The sequence below is a fragment of the Meleagris gallopavo genome, chromosome 8, assembly GCF_905368555.1.
Source record: "Meleagris gallopavo chromosome 8, MGAL_WU_HG_1.1, whole genome shotgun sequence".
NCBI lineage: Eukaryota > Metazoa > Chordata > Aves > Galliformes > Phasianidae > Meleagris > Meleagris gallopavo.
Genome location: NC_139411.1, coordinates 17,268,190 through 17,290,877, shown reverse-complemented (window position 1 = coordinate 17,290,877; position 22,688 = coordinate 17,268,190). Strand labels below are relative to the sequence as shown.

At 43.0% G+C, this 22,688-nt stretch overlaps 1 protein-coding gene and 1 long non-coding RNA gene across 2 annotated transcripts; one reads left to right on the top strand and one right to left on the bottom strand.

Annotated features, from left to right (window-relative positions):
- The first annotated feature begins 8,770 nt into the window (after positions 1–8,770).
- LOC100542589 (annexin A8 like 1) lies at positions 8,771–22,025 on the top strand. Its single transcript, XM_010714464.4, has 13 exons — positions 8,771–8,937; positions 9,045–9,091; positions 12,805–12,898; positions 13,163–13,257; positions 14,725–14,838; positions 15,608–15,698; positions 16,267–16,346; positions 16,980–17,039; positions 17,542–17,635; positions 18,788–18,883; positions 19,102–19,160; positions 19,507–19,629; positions 21,026–22,025. The coding sequence occupies exons 2-13, from the start codon at positions 9,071–9,073 to the stop codon at positions 21,080–21,082; spliced, it is 984 nt and encodes a 327-aa protein (XP_010712766.1). The 5' UTR covers positions 8,771–8,937; positions 9,045–9,070; the 3' UTR covers positions 21,083–22,025.
- LOC109368809 (uncharacterized) lies at positions 8,932–12,214 on the bottom strand. The gene is made up of 3 exons (XR_002117173.2): positions 11,498–12,214; positions 11,090–11,411; positions 8,932–10,018 (listed from the first exon to the last, which is right to left on the bottom strand). It is a non-coding gene; the product is annotated as an uncharacterized LOC109368809 (long non-coding RNA).
- Positions 22,026–22,688: the final 663 nt, after the last annotated feature.

Below are 22,688 nucleotides of genomic sequence, written 5' to 3'. Positions count from 1 at the left end.
TAAACATCTGTAGATAAACTCATCTGTGTCTCTAACACCAAGTTCACCAAAGTTTGCTCTCCTCATGCCAGCCCGTCACTGCCTTGTAGCAGCTGAGTGGCCCTTTATTCATGCTGGTGTCCCTCTGTGTCCTGCTGAGCCTCAACAACATGATTCTTGGGTACAGACCTGCAGGAGTTGTACTCGTGACCCTGACCACTCAGCAGTATTTTTTCCTCTGATGGCAAAAGGGCTTTGATTTACAGCCTGTGTCTTCTCAGAGGGAACAGAAGAACAGAGCTTTCAAGACATCCATGTGTAATAAATATATTTCAATAGATTACCAAACAGAGCTACCCTTTGCTTAAAGATGATGGCTCCCACACTGTGCAGGTAATATACTAAGTGCACTCAAGTGTTTTCTAGTCTGCCTTTTTTCAGTACAAAGGAAGATGTTTTGAGCTGAAAACATGAGTCTTAAGTTTCCCCTATGTCATCAAAGGCATATTTGGCTAACCAAAACCAATGAGAAAATGTGGTGAGCATCTGTGGCAGCTCACCCTCTTTAAAAATACAACTATGACTGCTTCTGTCTCTATTTCCTTGTACATCAGAAGTAGCTTAGGTAAAAGTGAACCTGCTGAAGCAGGTAGTCCTGGTCAGCTACAGAGATCTTTTGATATTCTTTATTCAATTTCTGCTCCACCTCTGTAAGAAGTATTGGGATCTATGGCACTAAGGGGATGCTTACAAGCTATTTTCATCATGATGGCAGATTGAGGTCTACTGTGTATCATCAGGTGCCACCTTCTCCAGGAATGCATACAGACTGCCTGGGACACTCTGAATGCCAGTCCGTCCATCAGGACAGCCAGAGGGAGTCGGGTCTGTCTCACCCCATCTAGTAGGTGCCTTCCCTCTTCTACAGAGAAACAGAAGCCCTGCAGGCTCTGGAACTTCCCAGCTTTCTGTCTATTTTTGCCAGCTCTCATGGTTTCTGCATCCCTGAAGTGACTCACAGGTCAAAATAGGAAATAGCTCATTTTCCTTCCTAGCACGCAAAGGAGCAAGAGCAAATCTGCCTCCAGCCCATCTGGTCTCAGCATCACTGCAGGAAGAGCAAGCGGGATGTGAACTGGATGGCCTCAGGCAGTGACTCTGGATGGTTCCCAGGTGAGCTTTCTGCACCTCCACGAATTCTATCATTCTTTTTTGACTGAGCCATGTACATGCTGGGTACCTGTGGAGTACAGCCGTGTACGTGCACTTCAACTGCAGGAAGCAAGTGTAAAAATAGTCTGTCAGTGGTTGCAGCCAAAGTGCATTGGTGTCTTTCTGTCTGGATCTGGCCCCAGCAACGCCTTTTCCAGCTGTCTGTGCTGCACAAGGAAAACAAGCTATGGAGAAGCTCCTGCCCCTTGTAAGTTTCCTGCTGCCGAGCCAGTGTGCTGAGAGCAAATGTCAGCCCTGGGAATCTGTTGGCTTGTTATTGCAGGGCTGACACTGTGGGCCCCAAGATGCACTGTTCCTGTCCATCTTTCAGACAGGAGAAAGAGAAAGGCAGCTGAACATCTCTGGAGGCCACATTCTGAGCAGAGCCTTTCCAAGCCTCAAGGTGGAGAAAGGACCGCAAGCAATTCAGGCCTTGCTGTACCCATGCCACAATAGCTTTGTGTTCCTGCAAGTCCCATTAAAGCCCCTAGCCGGCCCAACACCTCCCCTACCCCTTTGCTGAGGGCTACTCCTTCCCCTGCCTCCTGCCCCACACAGGAGCTCCTGCCCACTGCACCAGGCCAGCCAATGGGCCACGGTTCTTGGCAGTGCTGGGGGAGGCATGCCATGTCCAGGCTGCTGCTGGAAGGCAGGACCCCACAGCCCACATCCACAGTGAAGTAGCCTTCCTGGGCATTCTCAGAGCATGGCTTTTAAAGAAAAACAATCTGCGTTCAGCTGGTTTTCCTGTGGAAGTCCTGGTTTAACTAGCAGCTCCTGAACAGCTTCCTGCACCACCCATAAAATGAAGGTGCTCACTTTGCACCTGACCTGCCAGAAGGCAACTCCCAGGCTGTAAAACTGGTGGCCACGTCATTCTCTGGTCCTCCTCATCCTCAACCAGCACTGGGTGCCCTGAGCCATCCTAGCTGCCATGAGTGGGCATGAAGCATGGAGCAGCCTGCTGCTGGAAGGACATGTGCATCCTGGTAGCCTAGGTCATGCACACATCATGAGAGAGACAACATACTCAAATGAGAGTTGTAAAAGTCTCATGGGATAAGAATTTCCATTTGTTTCCTGGTTACCATTGACCTGTGATGCAATGCAGGATTCTTGCCTGTATAGGAATTGCTCAAGCTTTCTGCTGACATTCCAAAAGCTATGACCAGAGCTGAAAATGGCTGATCTGTCCAAAACAATTCTCCAGATATCTCAGTTTCTGCAGCAGTGCAGTACTTTCCCTAGTGTCCAGTAATGAAGAAGATGACAGTCTAAGCCTAAGAGCCAATAGCATCTACTTCTACACAGCTTTCACCAAACTAGATCTCTGCATAAGAGTGCTCTGATGGCTAAGAGTTCCACTGAAGACCTGGAAGGGTTTAGCATCTCTAGGGCATTACATAGCAGGACTGCAGCTAGGTGACTGCTGTCTGGTAATGGCACTGCTCAGTGCTGTTTCCACTGCAGGCTAGACATGGAGATAACTAGTGGCAAACCTCAGGGCTGCCTCCTTTCCACCCTCTGGTATTCACAGGCCTGTGCAGCAGGTGGTCCTTCCTCAGCTTCTTCCTGAACCTTGCCGTGTTTAGTCTCCCTTTCCTGGCCATTTTCTTAGCCTTTCTCAGCACCCCTTTCTCAGCCATGCTTTTGTCTTTTGCAGCCTCTATGCAAAGCCAGGCTGGTCAAGCAGCAGCACATGAGACTGTGCTGTGTTTTCTGCACTACACTTTTTGTACAGGCACATTCACTGGTGTTCTGTGTCCTGGTTACTCTATCACTGTCAAAGAGATGAAAATCAGCCCTGAAGCATGTGCTGAGTAAAATCTTCCAGACAGGAGAGCACTATCAGTGTACTTCTATTCTTGCATCTAACTGAGCTGGTCTATGAGCTAATGACAATTCCATGTCTGAAACATCCTGCCCTCATTTATCACATTTGTGACAAAAACTAGTGCTGAAAATACCTCACAGTTTGGGCACAAAGTATTCTATTGGGGCACAAATGGATACTTCTCACCAGAGATGTTGTAGTGCTCTGCATCCCAGGTAAACTTGTCTTGATTTCTTGATTCCTCCATGATCCCAAGCACATGCACTGTGGTTTGACTCCACAGCCTCCAATCACCTCAGTATTACAGAGAGGCTGGTCTTCTTCTACCCACTCCACACTAAGGATGTCCCACCCGTATCTGGCAAAGATCAGCAAAGAAACAATAGAACACTTGGAGGACATTCAGCTGGCACAGCTAGGCCATGGCCCTCAGTTTGAGGAGAGCTGGCTCTTTTAGTAGCTCCATTGCTATTTTTAGTGCCTTTGAAACAAAAATCTTCTCTATTATAAACTTATTTGCCCTGGTGTTGGTTCTTGTTACAACAAATACAATTTGTGCAATATGTTGTTTTTCCCTTAGAAAGCAACAGCCTTTGCGTAAGCGCACAATAAAATGCAAAAATAAACAATCCCCAGCTGAAAACATTTCCAGTTGTGCTTTTTTCACTGGGTCCCAGAAACTGGTGTCTGGGTGAGGGGGAGGATGGGCAAGTGTCCACACTGAGATCTTCCTCAGCAACCTTCCTATACATTAGCACAGGCAGTCACATTTATCAAAGTCTTGATCCTGCCAATGAGCACAAGAAAGGGAGAGGAAAGCAGTAATTTCTGTTTTTCTGTTTCTCTTTTGTCAAGATTCTGAGACACAAATGCCTTTGCTACTTCCACGAAGATATTGGAATGTACACAAATAGAAGTCTGGGTACCAGTCAAAATGTCACCAGTGTAACATGGCCATGCTGACTGCAGTGATGTCACCACAATTCTGCCACAGAGGGAGGGGGACCAAAGTAACCAAGAGGGCATAGGTCCAGCTTGACACTCACTGGGAGAGCTCCCACTGGTTTTAAAGGGGACAGGCACACACAGATAAACAGCTGCACCTGATGGAGAAGTTCTTTCTAATGTATTAGTCAATGCTCGTTTCATTTGAAGACAATGCCATGGAAATACAGTGCCCTATAATCTGAGCTCTTTAAACCATGGATTGTTTTTTGGCTCTGAAGCAAGTCAGCAGGGCCTACACTGTGGCATCAGGCCGTCACCCTCAGGCTGCTTGGTCTACATCCTTCTTCACTGTGGGGCCAATTCAAGCAGTAGGACTGTCTTTAATTGTGCACAGACACCTGCACTTGTTCTGACGTGGACTAAACAACAAAAAATGCCTAAAAATATTTCATGCACAGGCATCCAAAGGTTTCTTGAACGCTGCCTCACACTCGCGGCTGGTATTTGAACTGCTGGCATCAGCCATGTCCCTGTCAGACCCCACTGAGCTGCTGTTGCTTACTTTGACACGGAGGGTGCTTTCTTTGTTAGCCTTTGGGGTTAAACAAGAGCAACAGTTGCCTGCTTTGTGTGGGGAGCGGTTGTTAGGGCGACTGGGAAGAATTCCTTGGCACCAGCACTAGCACAAGAAAGGAATGAGCAGAGAAATGTTCAGCCGGAGTCAGAACTGAGCCAAGGGGACGTGCTCTGCTCTGTTTGTGTCTGTGCCTCACCCTGTCCCACCCATAGCCGAGGGGCCCTGTGCAGCACAGGTGAAATCAGCACACCCTGTGCAAGCATCTGCACGGCTCCCTGCAGCCTGGTGACACTGGCTGTCCCCTCTGGCCCCAGGGCTCATCTCCTGAGCTATGGAGCTGCTAAGAGGAATCAGGCCATGAGATTTCACTCTGTTGCTGTTTGAACATCCCTCAAAACATATTTGCACAGATTTTGTCTTATGGTACTTGGCACAAAGCTGCTTGCGGTAATAAAGGAAACTTGGAAAATGAGCTGAGCTAGTGATTTTCAAATGGAAATAATTCTATTTTGGGATCATTTTCACTTTGAAAGATGGTTCAAAAGCACAAGAGGAAAGGGCAGGGCGAGCAGTGAGCTGCCAGGTATGCAAGTGCAATTTTTTTAAGCTTCAGTGATTTTATTTTTGCGTTGCACGTCTCCATGTAAAAACTACTGCCTTCATCAATTCATTTTCCCCAGCTCATACCTCTTTCATAAAGAGACAATAAATTTTATTTGGTTTAGCCTGCTTGTGTATTTACACAGTCTTGCCATAAAGTGATCTGATTTCAGGTGATGGTGAGTTGATTAGTTGGCGTTAGAGCATTTGCTCTTAAAAACCAATGGGAGTCAGCTGCTGGTGTCTATGTAAGTAGCAATAAGGTGGGGGGAGGAGAAGGGAAGGAGGGAAGAGGAGTGGTAGAGGCAGAAGGTAGCGTTTGTGTTATGGAGTTGTTTGCATATTTGCTTAAAGTCTGCAGGGGGAGACTGGTGCAGTTTGTGCAGTGAGGGAGTGTAAGCTGTCTGCAAACATAGCAGCTGCTGGGGCAAGAAACAGCTGTGAGAGAGGGGAAGGTAGGGCAGAACGTTGTTAGAAATGGGTCAGAGCCAAAAGCAAGGAGTAAAGTCTGGTCCTGGAAAGCACAGTGCTGGGTGAGACAGTTTAGTATTGTAATAAAAGAAAAAGCTGCAGTTTTCTGAAGTGTATCCTTATCAGAGGCGTGTGAAACTATGCAATGTTATTTACAGACTGAATTAGAGAAAATTATTAATCTTCTTTTGTTTCAACAGGATACTTCTCTCCTGTTTGTTCTGAGGGGTGTGCTTTAATTTCCTCAAATTCAGGTAATCATATTTCATGATTTGTCAGACTATTGGTTTGTATCAAATATCTTTGTGCTTGGTCTGTTGTTTCATGATTGAACTCCTCACTTAAAAATAAACTGAAATACAAACTTTGGTGTGAAAATACCCCCAAATTCTTTTTCTCTTGCTGGTTAAAAAAACAAAACAAAACAAAAAAAAACACTCCTGTACCAGTCAAAAGTTGTGGGATAAGTAAAACTGCTGAAGAGTTTTGTTTTGCATAAGCTGTGATGTTCCAATGCAGTCAGCTCCTGGCCTGAAACTTTCCAGGCATGAGGCCAGACTTTGCTAATATACTAATGGGAGAGGGAAGTAGGGGAAAGCTTCTACATTGGAGAAGCCTTTAGCTGCCCTCTATCTAAACTAGAGCATCCTTTAAACTTCTCTTCCTGGCTTAGAATGAATAGTCAGAACTTAATGGGTGGCAAAGGCTTCTTGAAGTAATGCCAGTCTTTTGAAGGCTCCCAATGCTTGATTTTTCCTAAAATCTTTTTTTTGTTTTGAACAAGATTAAGCAATTATAAGCAGGATTTTTCTCCTAGCTTTCCTTACACTGGTTGAGTATATAGTAGAGGCAGCTCCGATGTCCCTGATTTAACCATGGAAAGTCCCAAGGGCAGAGTCAGTAGAAGCCAAGTATGCAGCAGCTTCTTCTTTATGTCTATTGTTTTGGACCAAATGGCCTAAAAACACACAAACCAAACCTGGTTACAGTGCACGCGCTGTTGTAGAAGGCTTCTGACCACTCTTGCTGGCTGGAGGCTGGCTCAGCCAAGCACACCGGCAGGAGCAGAGACTCTCTGAAAGGGTGTTTGGGGCTGAAGAAAGCTTCATTGTGGAGATATTTTAGGGATGTCTATGCCAACAGTGTGATTGACTCACTGCTCAGTTAACCCTCTTGCAGATAACTGAGTGTTTTTTTTGTGGGATACCACAGTACTCCACACTGCAAGCAAACAGGATCACTGAGTCACATTAACCACCTTAATGTGCTGTTAGACAGAGTTTCTACTGATAATCTTGTCAATGGAGTTGGAGCTCACTTTACCTGATGTGCATAAATGACTTGTGTGCATGTGTGAGATGGTGAGGCTTAGAAGAACCTATGTATTGTCTTCAAACTCTGTCTTATGTTTCTTTCCTAAGGATAATCAGTGCACTAGGTGAGGCTGTTCTGCAGCTTCAATGCTTGTTTCTTGGATATGTAATAGCAAAGTGCTGGAACTACAAAGAAGCTTAGTAGGGCATCTGTGTTAAGTGAGAGCCATGATACAGAGCAAAGGTGGGTCTGATAACCTGAGCCGTTTTAAGCAATCTGTTTAGAACGGAGCTTGGAGAGGGATTCCTTATGGTTCAGATTCTCTAGACCTTACCTCACTAATCCACACTGATTTCTTGAAGTCTGGCAATTGCTTCTCTGCATTAAATTGTAATTCTCCTGTTAACATTCCCTCAGTGTCCCTTTGCAGCTTTTTTTAGTTCGTGCTGGCAGAAATGTCTGCTTGGAGTTTCTCCCATTTTCTGTCTGGTTTGGTCTCTGGTCCCTCTGTGACTACAATTCTTTGCTCTAATTCTGATTTTCTGTCTGGACAGGTTTCTTTGTACTTGGAGTCCTCAAGAAAACCTGACCTCTGTGGCAGGCTGACCTAATTAAATCCCAACACAGGGAAAAGGCCTGTGCAAAGAGCTAGGCACAGCCTTGGGATCCAGCAAAAACAAATCCGCCTTGCTCTCACAACCATCCTCCCAGAAAGAGGGAAGATGTAGCACTTGTGGGCCCTCCTTGCTGTACACTGTTGATGACTTTGCCTCTTAAACCGAGACCATACAGATCCTGGTTGTGTACTTCAGTACCAAGGGCGATGCCTTCTGCATAGCTGCCCTCCCCATGCGATGGCTGGGTTTGAGCAGGGAGTAGCTGCCAGAGCTTGTTCCAGTGGGAACAGCCAGGGCAGCTTCCCAAGCCAGGGGTGACCCAGCTGGGTTAAGGGAAATAATGGTGTGGGAAGGAAGGGAGGGAAGGCTGTAGTTTGATGTTTACCCAGAGTCCCAGGTGGGCCTGTACATGTGAACGGGGACCAAGTTCTTCTGGCAAGGGTTAAGATATGGCTGGTGGGAATGTGTCTATCAGGTCAGCTTTCCATTTAAAAACAAATAAATAAATTCTGGCATGCACCATGGGTTCTGACAAAAGTCTAGACAGGAAAATATTGCCACAGCTATAAGACATTTCAGCTGATTTCACAAAAACACTTCTCCGTATTAAAGTATTAAGAACAGAAACAGGAAAAGGAAAAAAAAACTCAAATTTCTCCAAGCCTTAATGTGTAATAGCAGCAAGTGCAAGCCTTGTAACCTTGTTGAGGCTGCTGAAAGTAATTAGCCCAGAAATGCTTTCTTAGTCATGCTTTGCAAGTCCTAGTGTGTGACAGGGACAGACCTCTCTAGTCAATGTATGGTCTGCTACTTAACTGAGCTTCACAGCAAGTTGTAGGATATGTTTAGGTGTTTGGGTTTTTTGCCTTCTTTCTAGGCTTTTTTTTTTTTTATGAAAGTAATATAGGAGAAGGTTTAAGTTTTGAGAGTCCTGGTTTGCTGTGGTCCAGGTTGGTAGAAATAGAGTCCAGAATAATGTGAGAGTGGCTTATTCCATTGCAGCAGAACATGCTGGGTCTCAGTGGAGTGTAATGCCGAGAAATTACCTGGCTGTAATTTGTATGTTGTATCAGTGCCAGAGGCTAAAGTGTTGGCAGGGAAGGGTGTGGGGGGAAAGCGGTGGAAGTATTACAATGAGCTTTAGTCAGCTGAGGTTGAACATAGGGCTCCTCACAGGGAAAGCCTGGTTTATTAGGCAACATGATCTCTCCCTGTGAGATCATTCATCAAAACAGGTTGAGCCATGTCTGCGGGCGTTACCCTGTGGAATTTGTAGATAGGGACAGGTTATACCTGCCAGTTCCAGGCACAGAGGCCAGTTATATTCTGCAGCTTCCAGAGGGAATAAGCCTCGTGAGGAGCACAGTTATTCTAATTTTCTTGTGGTAAGTCTACTGAAAAGAACTTATCTTTATTCCTCTTCTCCACCCCTTTTCAAATCTCAGTTTCCCTAACAGCAAGGTGTGATGCGTGTGGTTTCCTTCATTAACAGGCACAGATATCACTGCTGAGATCACGATGGCATGGTGGAAGGCCTGGGTAAGTAAACAAAGTACTGAAGTAAAACACTTTGGTTTCTTTGGCACTATAATAAGGTAACTTATCAGCTGCACCAGGCAATGTGTGGGAATGAAGTCTTTCCCCTTAAAAATCAATCCAAACCTGTTTATTGGTTTTCTGACTATAAAATACCTTTTAGCACTTCCAAAACCATGGCTAAGGAAGGTGCTAACATGCTTCTGCCTTTAAGAAGACCAGGCTCCCCCTGCCCTGGAACTGAGTGGCGCAAGGTTATGGCTGTGTACCTTTGTGTTATGGGAATATGGCACTGGGGATTGGAGCAGCTGAAGTCTGCATTAAGTTTGAACGCTGTGAGTTCCTTGTCCTCTTCTTCACCTCTGCAATCAGTTCAGGGCACTGGCTTGTCCTTGTTCGGTCCCCAGTTGCCCTGGTAGGCGGCTGTGGTCATGGAGGGAGATGCGGTATGCCAAGCAGCTGTGTCTGTCTTTGGTGGCTTTTGAATGTTGGTGCAACAATGTGGATTTGGACACCCTGTCAGTCTTCTAGGAGCCAGAAATACCGTGTTTGTTCTCTTCCAAACTCTTGTGGCTCTGGGAGGTGTGTGGTAGGTTGGGGATGCTCGTGAGTGCCCTGAAGCAGCATCTCGCACAGCTGAGGCCAGGAGGCAGTGCTAGGGTGAAGTGCCAGCTCTGCGGCCATCAAGGCAGCTCTCACATTAGCTTCTGTGGGAGGCCGGGTTTCCCTGGGATTTAACTCCAGACATCTAGAGCTGAGGCCTGGAAAAGAGCTGCTGAAGAGTGACGTGATGGGGTGCAGCCTGTACACAGGGCTCTGGTGGGCTTCTCTCTCCCTTAGGGTGTTGCAGTCCTGGTGCTGATGGCCTCCAAGGGACCTTTGCTGGTGAGACTGGCAGGAGCCCTGTGCCAGGGAGTGCAAGGAGCCATCCTACAGAGGAGAAATCATGGATATGACCACTTCTCAGGCTTTTATAGTTTTGTATTTGAGAAGTATGGGAGCTGGAAGGGAGGGAAAAACACCTAAAGGGCATGGAACACCAAGCTCATTCCAATCTACTTCCCTAGGCTTCAGGTAGAAAGCTCTCCCAACCTCAGGTGTTGGGGTTTTTTTGGTTTGTTATTTGTGTGTTGTTTTTTTTTTTTAACACTAAACTAGTTTTTCTTTCTGCTGATCTACCTCTGCCTCCCTGTTTCCTTTTGGAAGTTATTTTAGTAAAACATTATTTTTTTTAAAGCTTGGAGAGGCTCTTTTGCTTCAATTTTTCCCTTTCTGCTTGCTTGTGTCCCCCATTTCCCCCAGGCTGAAAATCATTTGAATATATATTGAGAAAAGGAGAAGAGCCATTGAGAGCTCTAGAAGTCTCTTATCTGTGATGCTGTGGGTAGAGAGATGAGGAGAAGAGGAGATGGCAATGGAAGGATGATATAAATTGTTTTTGTTCTTAAAATCCTTCATAAAAAAAAAACACAATTCAAAAGCAAACAATGGAAAACTCAGTTCACTGAAAAACAGTAATCCCACTTGTCATCCACATTTCAGGTTTTTGATAAACTGCTTTTCAAAGCATCGGCTGTAGGATTCATGTATTACATTGCTTTTGTGCCAGTTATTCATCTATGACTGGCACAAATGCTTTGAGTAGTTTCAGTTAGATATTTATAACATTAATCCTTCTGGAAAACAAGACCAAACTGAAGAGGGTTTCTCTGGAAACCAATTGTGATCGTACCTGTGCTGGAACACGGCAGATCAGCCTATGAGTGAATTATGAGTAAGCTACTTGAGCCAGCATGGGCTGTAATGTTCCTTAGAATTAATACCAAAAAAGGACCACTGTTGATTTGTTTCCACTGCCTCCAAATGAAAGTTGAGCTTCTCACTGCCTCTCACCCTGAGTCACCAGGCGCAGATCCAGAGCATTTTTGACGTGGACCATTGAGTGCAGCTAGAGAGGACTGTGCAGCTTTTTTAGAGCAAAATCAGAGAGATGAGCGTTACCTGCTTTCCAGGGAGATCTGCTGGTACTGGCTGATTTCACAGAGAAACAGAAAAGGAGCACTTGCACTGGTCTTGCTAACTCCATCAACCCACCTATTCTGAGCTTAAGATAAATATTTGGGGATGGCTTTTTTTTTTTTTTTTTTTTTTTTTTTTTTTTTTGCAGTGACAGCTTCACTACAGCCTTAAGCTTGTTGCTCAGTAACTGGTGAAACTCAAAGCTGCATCTGGTTAGAAGTTTCCTGTTGATGCTGTCTCTTCCTTAGCAGCTTTCTCTTCCAGGAGCAGGGTGTGGTGGCACAGGAGGCTGACCCTGGGCTGCCTGAAAAGCAAATTGAAGGGTTCTTTCAGATCTTGCTCTTTGCTGAACATACTGCTTCTCTCAAAGTTCATCATGAAAACACTTACCAGTTATAATTACCAGTAGAGCACTGGAGGTAAGGACACTTGAGTTGGCTTGCGAGAGCCATCCTGAGTGCCTATGCAGTGCAGTGTGACTACGTCTCTAACAACGGCACGACAGTGTACATGATAGTTGTTGGCTCAGGAACACCTGTTAGGAATCTTCCAGAGTCAGGAATCCAGATCGTGAGAGAAATCTCCACATCTTTTTCTACCTGGCAAGGACTGCTTGAAGGTTAGCTCTAGGGAGGACTTGGTAAAGGTAAAAACATTCTATCACGTAGGGAACAGGAGCAGGATGGGTTTGCAGCAGAGCAGGAGGTTGCTAGGTGGTGCTCGGAATGTTATGCAAGTAGGATGGGACAACCTTTGCAATTACTTCTGGTCTGTAAGCTCTGTTCTGAAAGTGCTTCTTACCTGTCTGCAAGAGTGTCCCTATAGGAAAATTCATCAAGTCATCCTGGTATAATTAGTTCAATATTAATCATATCCATACGAGTCCATTTGTGAGAACACTGCAGTTTCCTGGGCAGCTTCTACTGCCGACAAAGAGAGAACTGTGTCCATTGCTGGAGTAAAGTGGTAATGACTTATGACTAACTATTCACATACCTCCATGTTGACAGACATTGTTGGTGGAGGTGTCAATATATTCAAGCTCATTTCCTTGATTAATGGCTTTAGTTAAAGTGAAGCTCTTAATCCTGAGTTCTGGTTTATGACCTCACTAATTTCTGGAATAAGTCTCAGTGCATCTTTCTGCCCCTGGAAATTGTTTAGGGGTCTGTCTGGAGGGATCCTATGTAGTTGGTTCTCAGCTTGGGGAGGAGATTTCTGTAACTGCTCTTCTCTGGTTGGATTTTTTCCTTCGAAGCAACCTCTTAATCCAATTCCCTCCAATAGAAGTCATAAAACAAGTTGTATTTGAGTGAAGGAGCTGCAGAAAAACACTGCTGCCTAAAAAAGTGGTTTCTGAAAACATACGTTTTCCACTAAGCCCGAAAGGCAATACTTTGAATCACTCTGTACTGAAGCACTGGAAATCACAGTTCGTGATAGCACTGTGGCAGACAGTATGCATGCTCTGAAGCAGTATAAAAAGGCTTGAATAGGAAAGTCCAGGCTACTCTGCTTTTCTGCCAGATATCTGCAGCTAATGATGGTTGCAACAGCACTTGACCTCGTTTTTCCTGCTAGGAGCCAGAAGCTGATACAGGCAGGTGGAGGCAAGAAACTTGAGTGTACAATCTAAAATATCTTCTCTTCAGGTGCTAAAAAGCAGCAACAAGTGCAGTATTTTTCTTATTTTTCAGAGTGAAGAGGAGGGCAAGCCTGTGATAGGGGTTTATTCAAACTTCGACCCTGCACCTGATGCTCAAACTCTCTACAAGGCTATGAAAGGGCTTGGTGAGTTGACTCCAGCCACATGTGTAAATTCTATGTTGTGTTTATGATTTCTCAGATGAATGCCATTCCTTAACAGAACTGCAGACAGATGACATATTTTATGTGGAAAATTCAAAATTAATTAAAAAAAAAAAATCTACAAGACATATTTGAAATTTCACATCATGAAGGCAATAAACAAGGGAAGGCTCTGTGATCCCTTGAACTGAGATTATTATTATTATTGTGTGCACTGTGTTTATGACTTATTGTTGCTCTCCATAGGGACTGATGAACAAGCTATAATTGAAGTCCTAACCAAGAGGAGCAACAAGCAGCGGCAAGAGATTGCCAAATCCTTCAAAGCACAGTTTGGAAAGGTGCTTCCACAACAAAGCCATATTCAGTCACTGTTTCACTGTGTGTGGGATGTAGTAAATGGGTGTACAGTTCATCTTGCAGGCATGGTGTAAACAACATCCAGATCTTTTTCAAATAGGATAATGTTTAATTATAAGATCTAAGGTGAATAGGTGAAATTTATTTTTTATTGGGATAAACTGGTTTCCTGCCAAAGATTCTAATTTTCTCATGAAAGATATTTTGAATGGAATATTCTTTGGAGAAAAAAAAAAAAAGCTATTTTGACTTATACTGTAAAATCTTTTGGTTTTGAACCCATAACAAAAATTTATACTTCTTCAAATTGCCTTTTGAGTAGAATATTGGGTTGGTTTAGGGCTCTTTTAAATGATGAAGGAAGTTCAATTTAAATACTTATTTCATTACATTTATTTGAAAGTTCTAAAAATGAAAACATACTGCAGTTATTGACACCCTTGTTTTTATGTGGCTGTCTTTCCATCTTTGATAAAAATACTTGTGGGGGAAAATTTTTGTGCTGCAAACTCTTCCCACTATGGAGCCAATTGTGTGAGAGTTGCATCTAAAGGAGTGGGGGAAGGGAATGTTTTTGAAAAAAACAATATAGACTATTGGGCCAGTATAGAAATGGGAATTGGCAATGACCTTGTTAGAAAAGGAACTGACTTGCAGTGATCTAAGAGAAGGAAGTAAACGTGTACAGGGCTGAGTACAGGACAACAAATAGAATGCTTGCATCCCGTGTACCCTTTAAAACAAAATAAGTCATACCCTAAAAACCTATATTATAACGGCAGGAAGATTTGAAGCCCGGCCTTAAAGTGGATTACATGCTAGATTCTGTAGAAGTCCTGGGTGCATGTGCAGGCTTTGGATATTGTCTATGTCCCTTCCTCAGTTCAAGGCCTTCAGTTGCCTCTTCTGCTCCCTGTCTAAAACAGGTTAGAGGAAGTTCTTTCTTTCCTGCTCTGATGTGAAATTAATTATATCTGGAAGAAGTTAGAGCACTGGAGTAGCAAGAAATGTGATTTATATCAGGTGTGAATTATATCAGGAAACACTTCTTTACAGAAAGGGTGGTTAAGCACTGGAATAGGCTCCCCAGGAAGGTAATTTTGTCACCATCCCTGGATGTGTTTAAAAACCGTTTCGATGTGGTCCTCAGGGACATGTTTTAGTGGAGGGTTGTTAGAGTTAGGGTAGTATGGTTAGGTCATGGTTGGACTCGATGGTCTTTAAGGTCTTTTCCAACCTGAGCAATTCTGTGATTCTATTCTATGTGGATGGACATAGGCAAAACTCATTTTGGAGTTAGGTGCCCTTTCCAGCCTCAAGATCTCTTCTCAAAAAACTATAAACACTGATGTCATTCAGCTTCACGGACGTAGGTCATGGGGATGGAAACAGCACTAGGCAGTAGAGATCTTTTGAGGCTCATAATGTGACTCTTGTCTGTTCAACAGGATCTGATTGACAGCCTGAGATCTGAACTGAGTGGCGACTTTGAGAGGCTCATGGTAGCTCTCATGTACCCCCCATACAAATATGAAGCCAAGGAGCTCTTTGATGCCATGAAGGTAAGACAATTGCATTCTGGTACTTTGGTAGTGTAGATCACAATTACAGGAAGTTAGTACTTGTTTATTAATGCAAATTATAGTAACTAGACTAGTAGGTGATTAAGTTCATTATCAACAGTAGCCTTTGAGAAATACTTTGTTGTACTATCAGTGTATATTCAAAATACTACTGAGCTATTTTGGGATGTATGCGAGTTTCTGAGCGTATATGTCTCAGAGTCTGAGTAAGACAACAGAACAACCAAATTCTTCTTTGGCAACAGGTGAATATCCATAGATGAGATTGCAGCTAAACATCTCTTCTACTTTCTGCAGTGTGACTCTTGTGAATATACTCAATGACTTTGGGCCTAAGCTACTGCCATTGTACCCCCATCTGAGGAGATAAAACTTTAAGAAATCAAATAAATTGATTTCTTCAAAGAAAATGATATTTCTTGGGATCTTACCTATTGACACAGTATCTTTTAGTGGTGTAAGGATGGACTCAGCAGACAAGCATTGGTATCCCCACATCCCTCTAATATGGCTCATCATCAAAGGTCCAGATCCATAAATGCGCTACAGAAGGACGGGGTTACATGAAATCATCCTTCACAAACTGAAGTAAATAGTTCTGCATCCAAGCCAATCCAATGCTTTATGTCTCCAACTTTCATGCTGGCAGTTTCTAATAGCTCAGCACACAGCCTGAAATTTTGCTGCCATCAGACTCCTAAGTGACCATCTTTCTCTACCTTTTTCTCCACTGTGTTTTCCACTAAAGGGTGTGGGAACAAGTGAAGATGTTATCATAGAGATCCTGGCATCACGAACAAAGGCACAGATCAAAGAGATTATCAAGGCATACAAAGAAGGTAAAGTGCTTGAGGCTCTGATTTATGTGGTCAGAGCAACGTGCTGCCTGTTTGTGCAGCAGCAGGGGTGTTACCAGCTAGCAGCGTCAGCAGGAAAATGGGATTTTAAGAGCAAGAAGGTACAACCTGACTGCCTTCAGCCTGCCAAAAAGAATGTGGATAACCTGAGTGAATCTGAAACTCCCTTTCTTCCAGTCAGAAGAAGAGGACAGCAAACCACAAATTTTGTTTGTGGAGCCAAGCCCAATGTTGTTAGGATGCAAATAAAACTACAGCTATCCTCTAGTGTTTTTTTTCCTCTCTCTCAGATGGGCTGTAGGTGGAAATCTATCAAATGTTTGTAACTCTTGAATGTATATGTCTAGCATCAGCTATGAGTTTATGCCTTTGTCACTGGAGCTAATGGTGTACTCTGCTGGGAATGCCTGTCTGGGTGTTGCTGAGGGTATATGCTGATCTCAGTCTGCATTTTCCACCAGCAACTTTCTTGACTAGTATCAGGCTGTTGTAGATACTTACGTAAGACCCAAATAAACACTTCCATTGTCTTTCTCTTTTCCTTGCATAGAATACGGCTCTGATCTGGAACAAGACATAGCTTCGGAAACAAGTGGCTACTTCAAACAGATTCTAGTTTGCCTTCTTCAGGTGATGTTAGAAAAAAGGATGTTCACACTTTTCTCTGCCTTCTTGGAGAAGACATGCAATAGAGTGGATAATGCAGTCATGACTGTCACAAACTGTGGGGACATACATGTCACTTGGACTGGTTCTCTGTGTTTTTTACTTTAATGTGACTGAGGCAGGGAGCTCCCCCTTAGCAAAGGCTAAGAACTGAGAACAGCCAGCTCTGCTGCAGGGAAACACCTCACTTTTACATATGCATAAAGTCACTATATTTTACAGGGACTTTAGATATCTATACATTTAAAAAAAAAAAAAAAAAAAAGCAACTACAGAAAAGCAGTTCTCCTTATGATTCATCACTATTCCTCAATACTGAGAGCATATTTGGACTCATTTATCCTATTGAATTTTCTAAATTTTCCTGCCCAGCATCAGAGTAACTTAGCAACTTCTTGGTTTTACTTAATGACTGATTTTTTTTTTTTAATTTTTTTTTTTAGTCAAGAAGTTAGCAATCATATTGACTGAAACATTAACAAATAAGTGCTCTGCAAAAATAGCTGAGGAAAAAATAATCTGTCTAGTATTTGATCTGTCTTCACTGCATGGAAGATAACTACTTGCTCTCATGAATTACTTGCTTTCTTCCCATAGGGTGAGAGGGACAATGCCTCTCTCTATGTGGATACAGCATTGGCTCGCCAGGATGCAGAGGTACACTCAAATGCCTATGATATGCTTGCATCTCACCTGTCCTGAATCTCAGAGGTGACAGAGTTCCAATTAGCATGGGGTTGGAGCAATAATATCTGGGAGAGGGATTGTCCTGAAGAAGCAGCAGCTTTGGTTTCTTCAGATTTGCCTGCACTGCTGAGCCTTTCTGATCCTAAGAGGAGTGATGAAAAATGGTCTCAGGCTCAGTTGCTTTTGATACGTGGAAACATATGGGCATTGTGGAGTGGAATGTTGAAGGGCAGGGAAGAAATTTCAGTAGTATTGTTGGCTGCTCTAATTGCTGCAGGAAGGGTGGAGATAGTAACTGCCTTTACTAGAAGACACAGCCAAGGGTCTACAGTCAACTACTCTAGGAGAATCCAGTTCATATCATATTTTAGGTTACTTCAAGCCTTGTTACCAAAGCAATATCTTAAGTCAAACTCTATTCCTTTACCAGCTGCATGCACAGAAAAATTAATGATAGTGTGTTAAATCACAGGCTCTCTTTTCTGCTGGGGAGAAGATAAAGGGCACTGATGAGATACAGTTCATCACCATTCTGTGCAAGAGGAGTGCTACACACTTGCTGAAAGGTATGAAGCAGGCCATGCTGCCAAGCTTCTAAAACAGGAAAAAATTCTTGCCAAAAACAAGAGGCAGAGCTATAGATGTCGAAACCTGGGTGGTCAGAAATAATCACTTTAATCTGTCTACAAATCCTTGGCTAATCAGTGCCCAAAAGCTGTCAGCAGCTCCTGTGAGAGCTTATGAAGATTTAGTGCCCCTGATAATCAGATTGCTATTGTATCAGGACTCCTATAGAAGCAATGGCTAGATGATAAAGTTATTTTTATAAGCCCGAGGAGAGATCCCTTTCTGACCAGGTAGGAACGTGCTCTCATGATTCCTTGGACTTGAGCTCCTCTGGAGATTAAAAAAAAAAAAAGTCAATAAGGCCCATTATTGTACAGTGCTGTAGAACTACAGGGTGCTACTTGCAGCTCTCCCCTGGATTCTTTTGAGATGCTGCTTAGGAGGAAAGTTACTAACCCAGCTCCAGCTAAGGGGGATCTCAGCTCCACATTGCCTCAAGCAGAAGAGATTTGGTCTCATCATCTCAAGACTTCTGAGTCAGTCCAAGGCTCTGACTTGGATTTAGTTATGTATGCTGAACCTAAGCACTTCAACTAGTGTTTAAATTTACTAGAGCTCAGTTGATAAATTCATCTGTTGATGCCCGAGCGTTCTCAAGCTGAAGTTCTTCTGAGACAGTCTTCTAGCCCCTGGAGGCCGGCTCCCTCTTGTATTTTCAAACTTAATTTCCCAAAAGCTCTGAAAAAAAGGAGATGACTTCTGGTCTTTGACTGTGCTTGCCTTTAAGAACTGATTTGCAAGAGTTGATTCAGATGCAGCCAAGCTTTGAGGCCTACTCAATCATCAAGGAAATAAATCTAATTTCCTTCTGGGCTTGTCTAATGCTGACTGAAACTGGTTCAAATGTGGCCATTTCAGAAAGATTTCTGTCTTCATAGAACCATAGAATTGCTTAGGTTGGCAAAGACCTTGGCAAAGATCATTGAGTCTGATCACAACCTAATCATACTACCCTAACTAACAACCCTCTGCTAAATCATGTCCCTGAGCACAACATCGTATCACCACACAAACAATATCTCTGAATATTGGGCACAAAATGGCTGAGCAGTTGTTTGGTGGAAATTCAAGGTGCTTTGTGTTTTAAACAGTGTTTGAAGAATACCAGAAACTTGCTGGTAAAAGCATAGAAGACAGTATCAAGAGTGAAACTAAAGGCTCACTAGAGGATGCTATGCTGGCTATTGGTAAGTGCCCTCTTTCACTTTTAGTCCAAGTTTGTTGTCTTTCCTTCTGCAGCAGCTGATAGTATTAGACGGATACACTTTATAAAGCTTTCTAGTGGGAAATAAAGGGTCCTTAGCTCATTTCCTAGGGGCAGGCTGAATGACTGGAAATTGTATTGAATCTGCTGTTTGGACTGCAATTATTATTGAATTCTTACTGAGCCTTTTTATGTGCCTAGTGAGATGCACAAGGAACATCCGTCAGTACTTTGCAGAGAGGCTGTACCATGCTTTAAAGGTAAGACTTCTTATTGCAACAAACTTTTTTTGTGTCATAACAGACTCAACTGCAACTTGGCTCCTGCCAATACCATTTAGAAGAGCCAACATTGTGGGGAAATCCAACAAATTTAACAGATTTTCTCTGCAATGATAGCAGAATTCCTTCATACATCTTGGATGGAAAAGTACACTTCAAGCTTGAGATACCAAGGAAATCAATGTTTTCTGGCTTAGGAGTTTGTGATGATCCCAGTCTCACCTTCTGTAACATGAAAAAAAAAAATTGTGGAAGAAGCCCCAGAACAGTCTAGAAGAGCTTATCCCTTCACTAACACTGCAGACTGATGTATCTTTTATTCCAGGGGGCTGGCACTGATGACGGGACCCTTATAAGGGTGATTGTTTCTCGAAATGAAGTTGACTTAAATCTTATCAAGGATGAATTCAAGCGAATTGCAGGACAGCCTCTCTCCAGCATGATTGTGGTAAGCAACATCTTGATAATATGGTTCTTAGTCATTGTGAGCATTCCTAACCTGCCCAGTACCATGGGATGCTTCCATGGTAGTTTTTTCAGTAAAAAATATTTCTGTGAAGTTCACAGTTCTTCATTAGGTTTGTTAGAAATTATCTCATTGATACATCCGTACATCCGTACATCCGTACATCCGTACATCCGTACATCCGTACATCCGTACATCCGTACATCCGTACATCCGTACATCCATACATCCATACATCCATACGGATCTAGATCTAGATATGAAAGTTGAGTCAGACTCTGTGCTCTGTAGGTAATTTGGGCAAAGCCAAACCCAAGGGGAGATTGTTCTAGGCTTTTTATGCGTACTTCATTGACTCCTAAATGAATCCTAAATTCATCTAATCTTCCTCTTTATACCTTTCCCATGCTGCTATGCTATTTTTGCCTCTCTGCTGTCCTTAACTATCTTAAATTAGTGTGATGTAAGCAGTTGTGATTTATTTTATTTTTTTAATTATTTACCATTACATGTAGACCTGGTCCATGTTGTGGTAAGATAACTTTATAAACTAAACTTTGTCAGAGCTTACTGTATCTTCTGGGGTTTGGTTCTTAGTGAATGACCCTTCCCTGGCAAAAAGCCATGTTTTCTATTAGGGCTGAAATGTTGGGTTTTATTATTTGCTGGATAAGGACTCTGGGGAATTTCTTTCCCTTAGGGCAAATGGCACAAGAGCCCTATCCTTATCAGTCCCTATGGGAAATCTCATTCTATAATGAAGATCCTTTCCTCTAATTGACACTGTCAGTGTCTGTCATGTTGATTAATTATCAGTTTTCAAGGGTCTGTATGGAATACTCATTCCTTCTGAGAAGCTGAAATGGCTTTACACCTGTCATCACAAAATATTCAAAGGGAGAAAAATTTTTACCTCAGGACATACCCTGCAGTACTTTAGACCAAAGTGACCATATCTATGGCTTTCTTAAAAATGCCCTTTCTCAGGGCTAATTGCCTTTTCCCTTTCTGTAAGGGAGGGAACACTACATGAATACTCTGAACACAAGACTTGGTATCTCTCCTGATCTGTGGAATGGAACCCTCATCAATTGATCACAAGGATTCCAAATAGAATACTTCATAAATGTTTTGGCTTTTTTTTTTTTTTTTTTTTTTTTTTTTTTTTTTTTTTTTTTTGAGGCAGAAGCTATGGACTTCATTTCTCTGTTCACTTCTGATGGTTTCAGCTGGCTGAAAGTCTGGTTTTCTCTTTCCAAAGTATTTTTCTTGTTGGGGGCATATTCCATCCACTGATAAAGGCAGCAGTCAGCTTGAACAGGGGAACTTTCATACTCACCTTTTTTTTTTTTTTTTTTTTTTTTTTTTCTCCTGCCAGGATGACACCAGTGGTGATTACAAGACAGCCTTGCTGAATCTCTGTGGCAGTGACTGACAAGATCTAGGAAGAAGATATTGAAATGGCTACAAAGAGAAAATTACGTTTTCAGGCACCTCTTCATTTACATGCAGAAAATCTTTGCATTGATTCAAGTTGGAGAAAATGATCAAACTGAAGATATCCAAAGCTCCCTGAGGGCATGGTTGCTCAGTACACATTAAAATCTGTTCACTTTGCTATCAGTTTTAGAAACTCTTCCAATTATGTTTGGTTTTTCTTCAGCTTCTATTTCAATCTGTGTAGCTTCTCTTTTCTTTTAACATGTTGTGAAGGGAAGAAGTTTCTAATCCTTTAAGTGCTTGTTTCTGGCATTTATCCTGGTTTCTCACCTGAACTAAAATGTGTTTTTCCAGTCTTAATAGCAAGGAGGGTTTCCTCACTTAATTTTTGGATGCACAATTAAATGATCCTCAGGAGCATCCTGCTCTAGGTGCTTTGACCTGGACTCTTTCACCTGTCGAATCCGATGCACACACTCAACACAAGATGAGGTTTAAGCAACCTTTAGGTCAGATACCAACCATAAGCTGATGGATATGTTCCTCAAGTACCATCCTGAAGCACAGCAGAATCAAGGCTTTCAAGTAGCACATATCTGATTTGCTACACTTGGTCTTGTGTATCTTTTATCCACTTTCCACGTTCTGCCTGAACAAGCAGCTCTGGCACAGGGACAGATTTCTTCTATGAACCCCCTGACTCTGCCTTGTGTGATGCCGCTCTGGTGTCTGTCTAGGGCTGGCCAATAAAGAAGCTGGGCTGAGGAAAATTTTGTTATGAGTAATAAGGAGGTGTTTAGAGGGATAGCTTTTTCTTTTAAATAGGGATGATGCATATCTTTGTGGTTTGGGGAGAAAAAAAAGTATTTTTGGTAAATACGATGTCTTGGCTAAAACAAAAATGACTTCTAATAAATAGTTTTAAGCAAAGTACAGAACTTCTTCACAGTGTAATTTTCAGTGGCCTCGTTGCTGATTACATGTTCTTTCTGCTAAAGTCTCTTCCTCCCTTCTAACATCAGAAGTGTCTTATGCAAATTCATACAGTACATTGGAAAGAGAAAAAGTTTTTTTCTTGAAAAAGTATTCACTCAGGCTGAGTCATAAACATTCTGGTTGCTACGGTGAGTAAGTAGGTTTTTGGTTGTTTTTACACATGTTGGGGAAAGAGAAAATTGTCTTCAATGAATATCTCTGAACTTCCTGGTAGTTTCATGTTGCAGGATTTTTTGGCATCAGTGCAGTTAACTATGCTGCTGCTATTCATTGATGCTCCTCACTGATTGTAAGTGCTAGGTCTACAATCTTGTATTGCCTAACCTCTCCTGGAGTATTTTTAATCCTCGGGCCACTTTGTGGCCTCGGGCACTGTTCATATAGTTTTAGGGCAAGCTCCGCTAGCACTTGAGTCCTGACTGCTAGAGGAGAGGGTTTTGTATTTCTAGTTAACGCTTCCAAATGCACCTCTGGCCGCTTTCAGGAGAGCAGAGTCGGGAGCTGCGGGCAGCTGAAATGCATCTCCTAGATTCTCCTGGCTGCGGGGATAGCCGTGCATGCAGCGCCACCTGGCGGGGAGCGGCCGCGTTGCAGCACGGGACTGG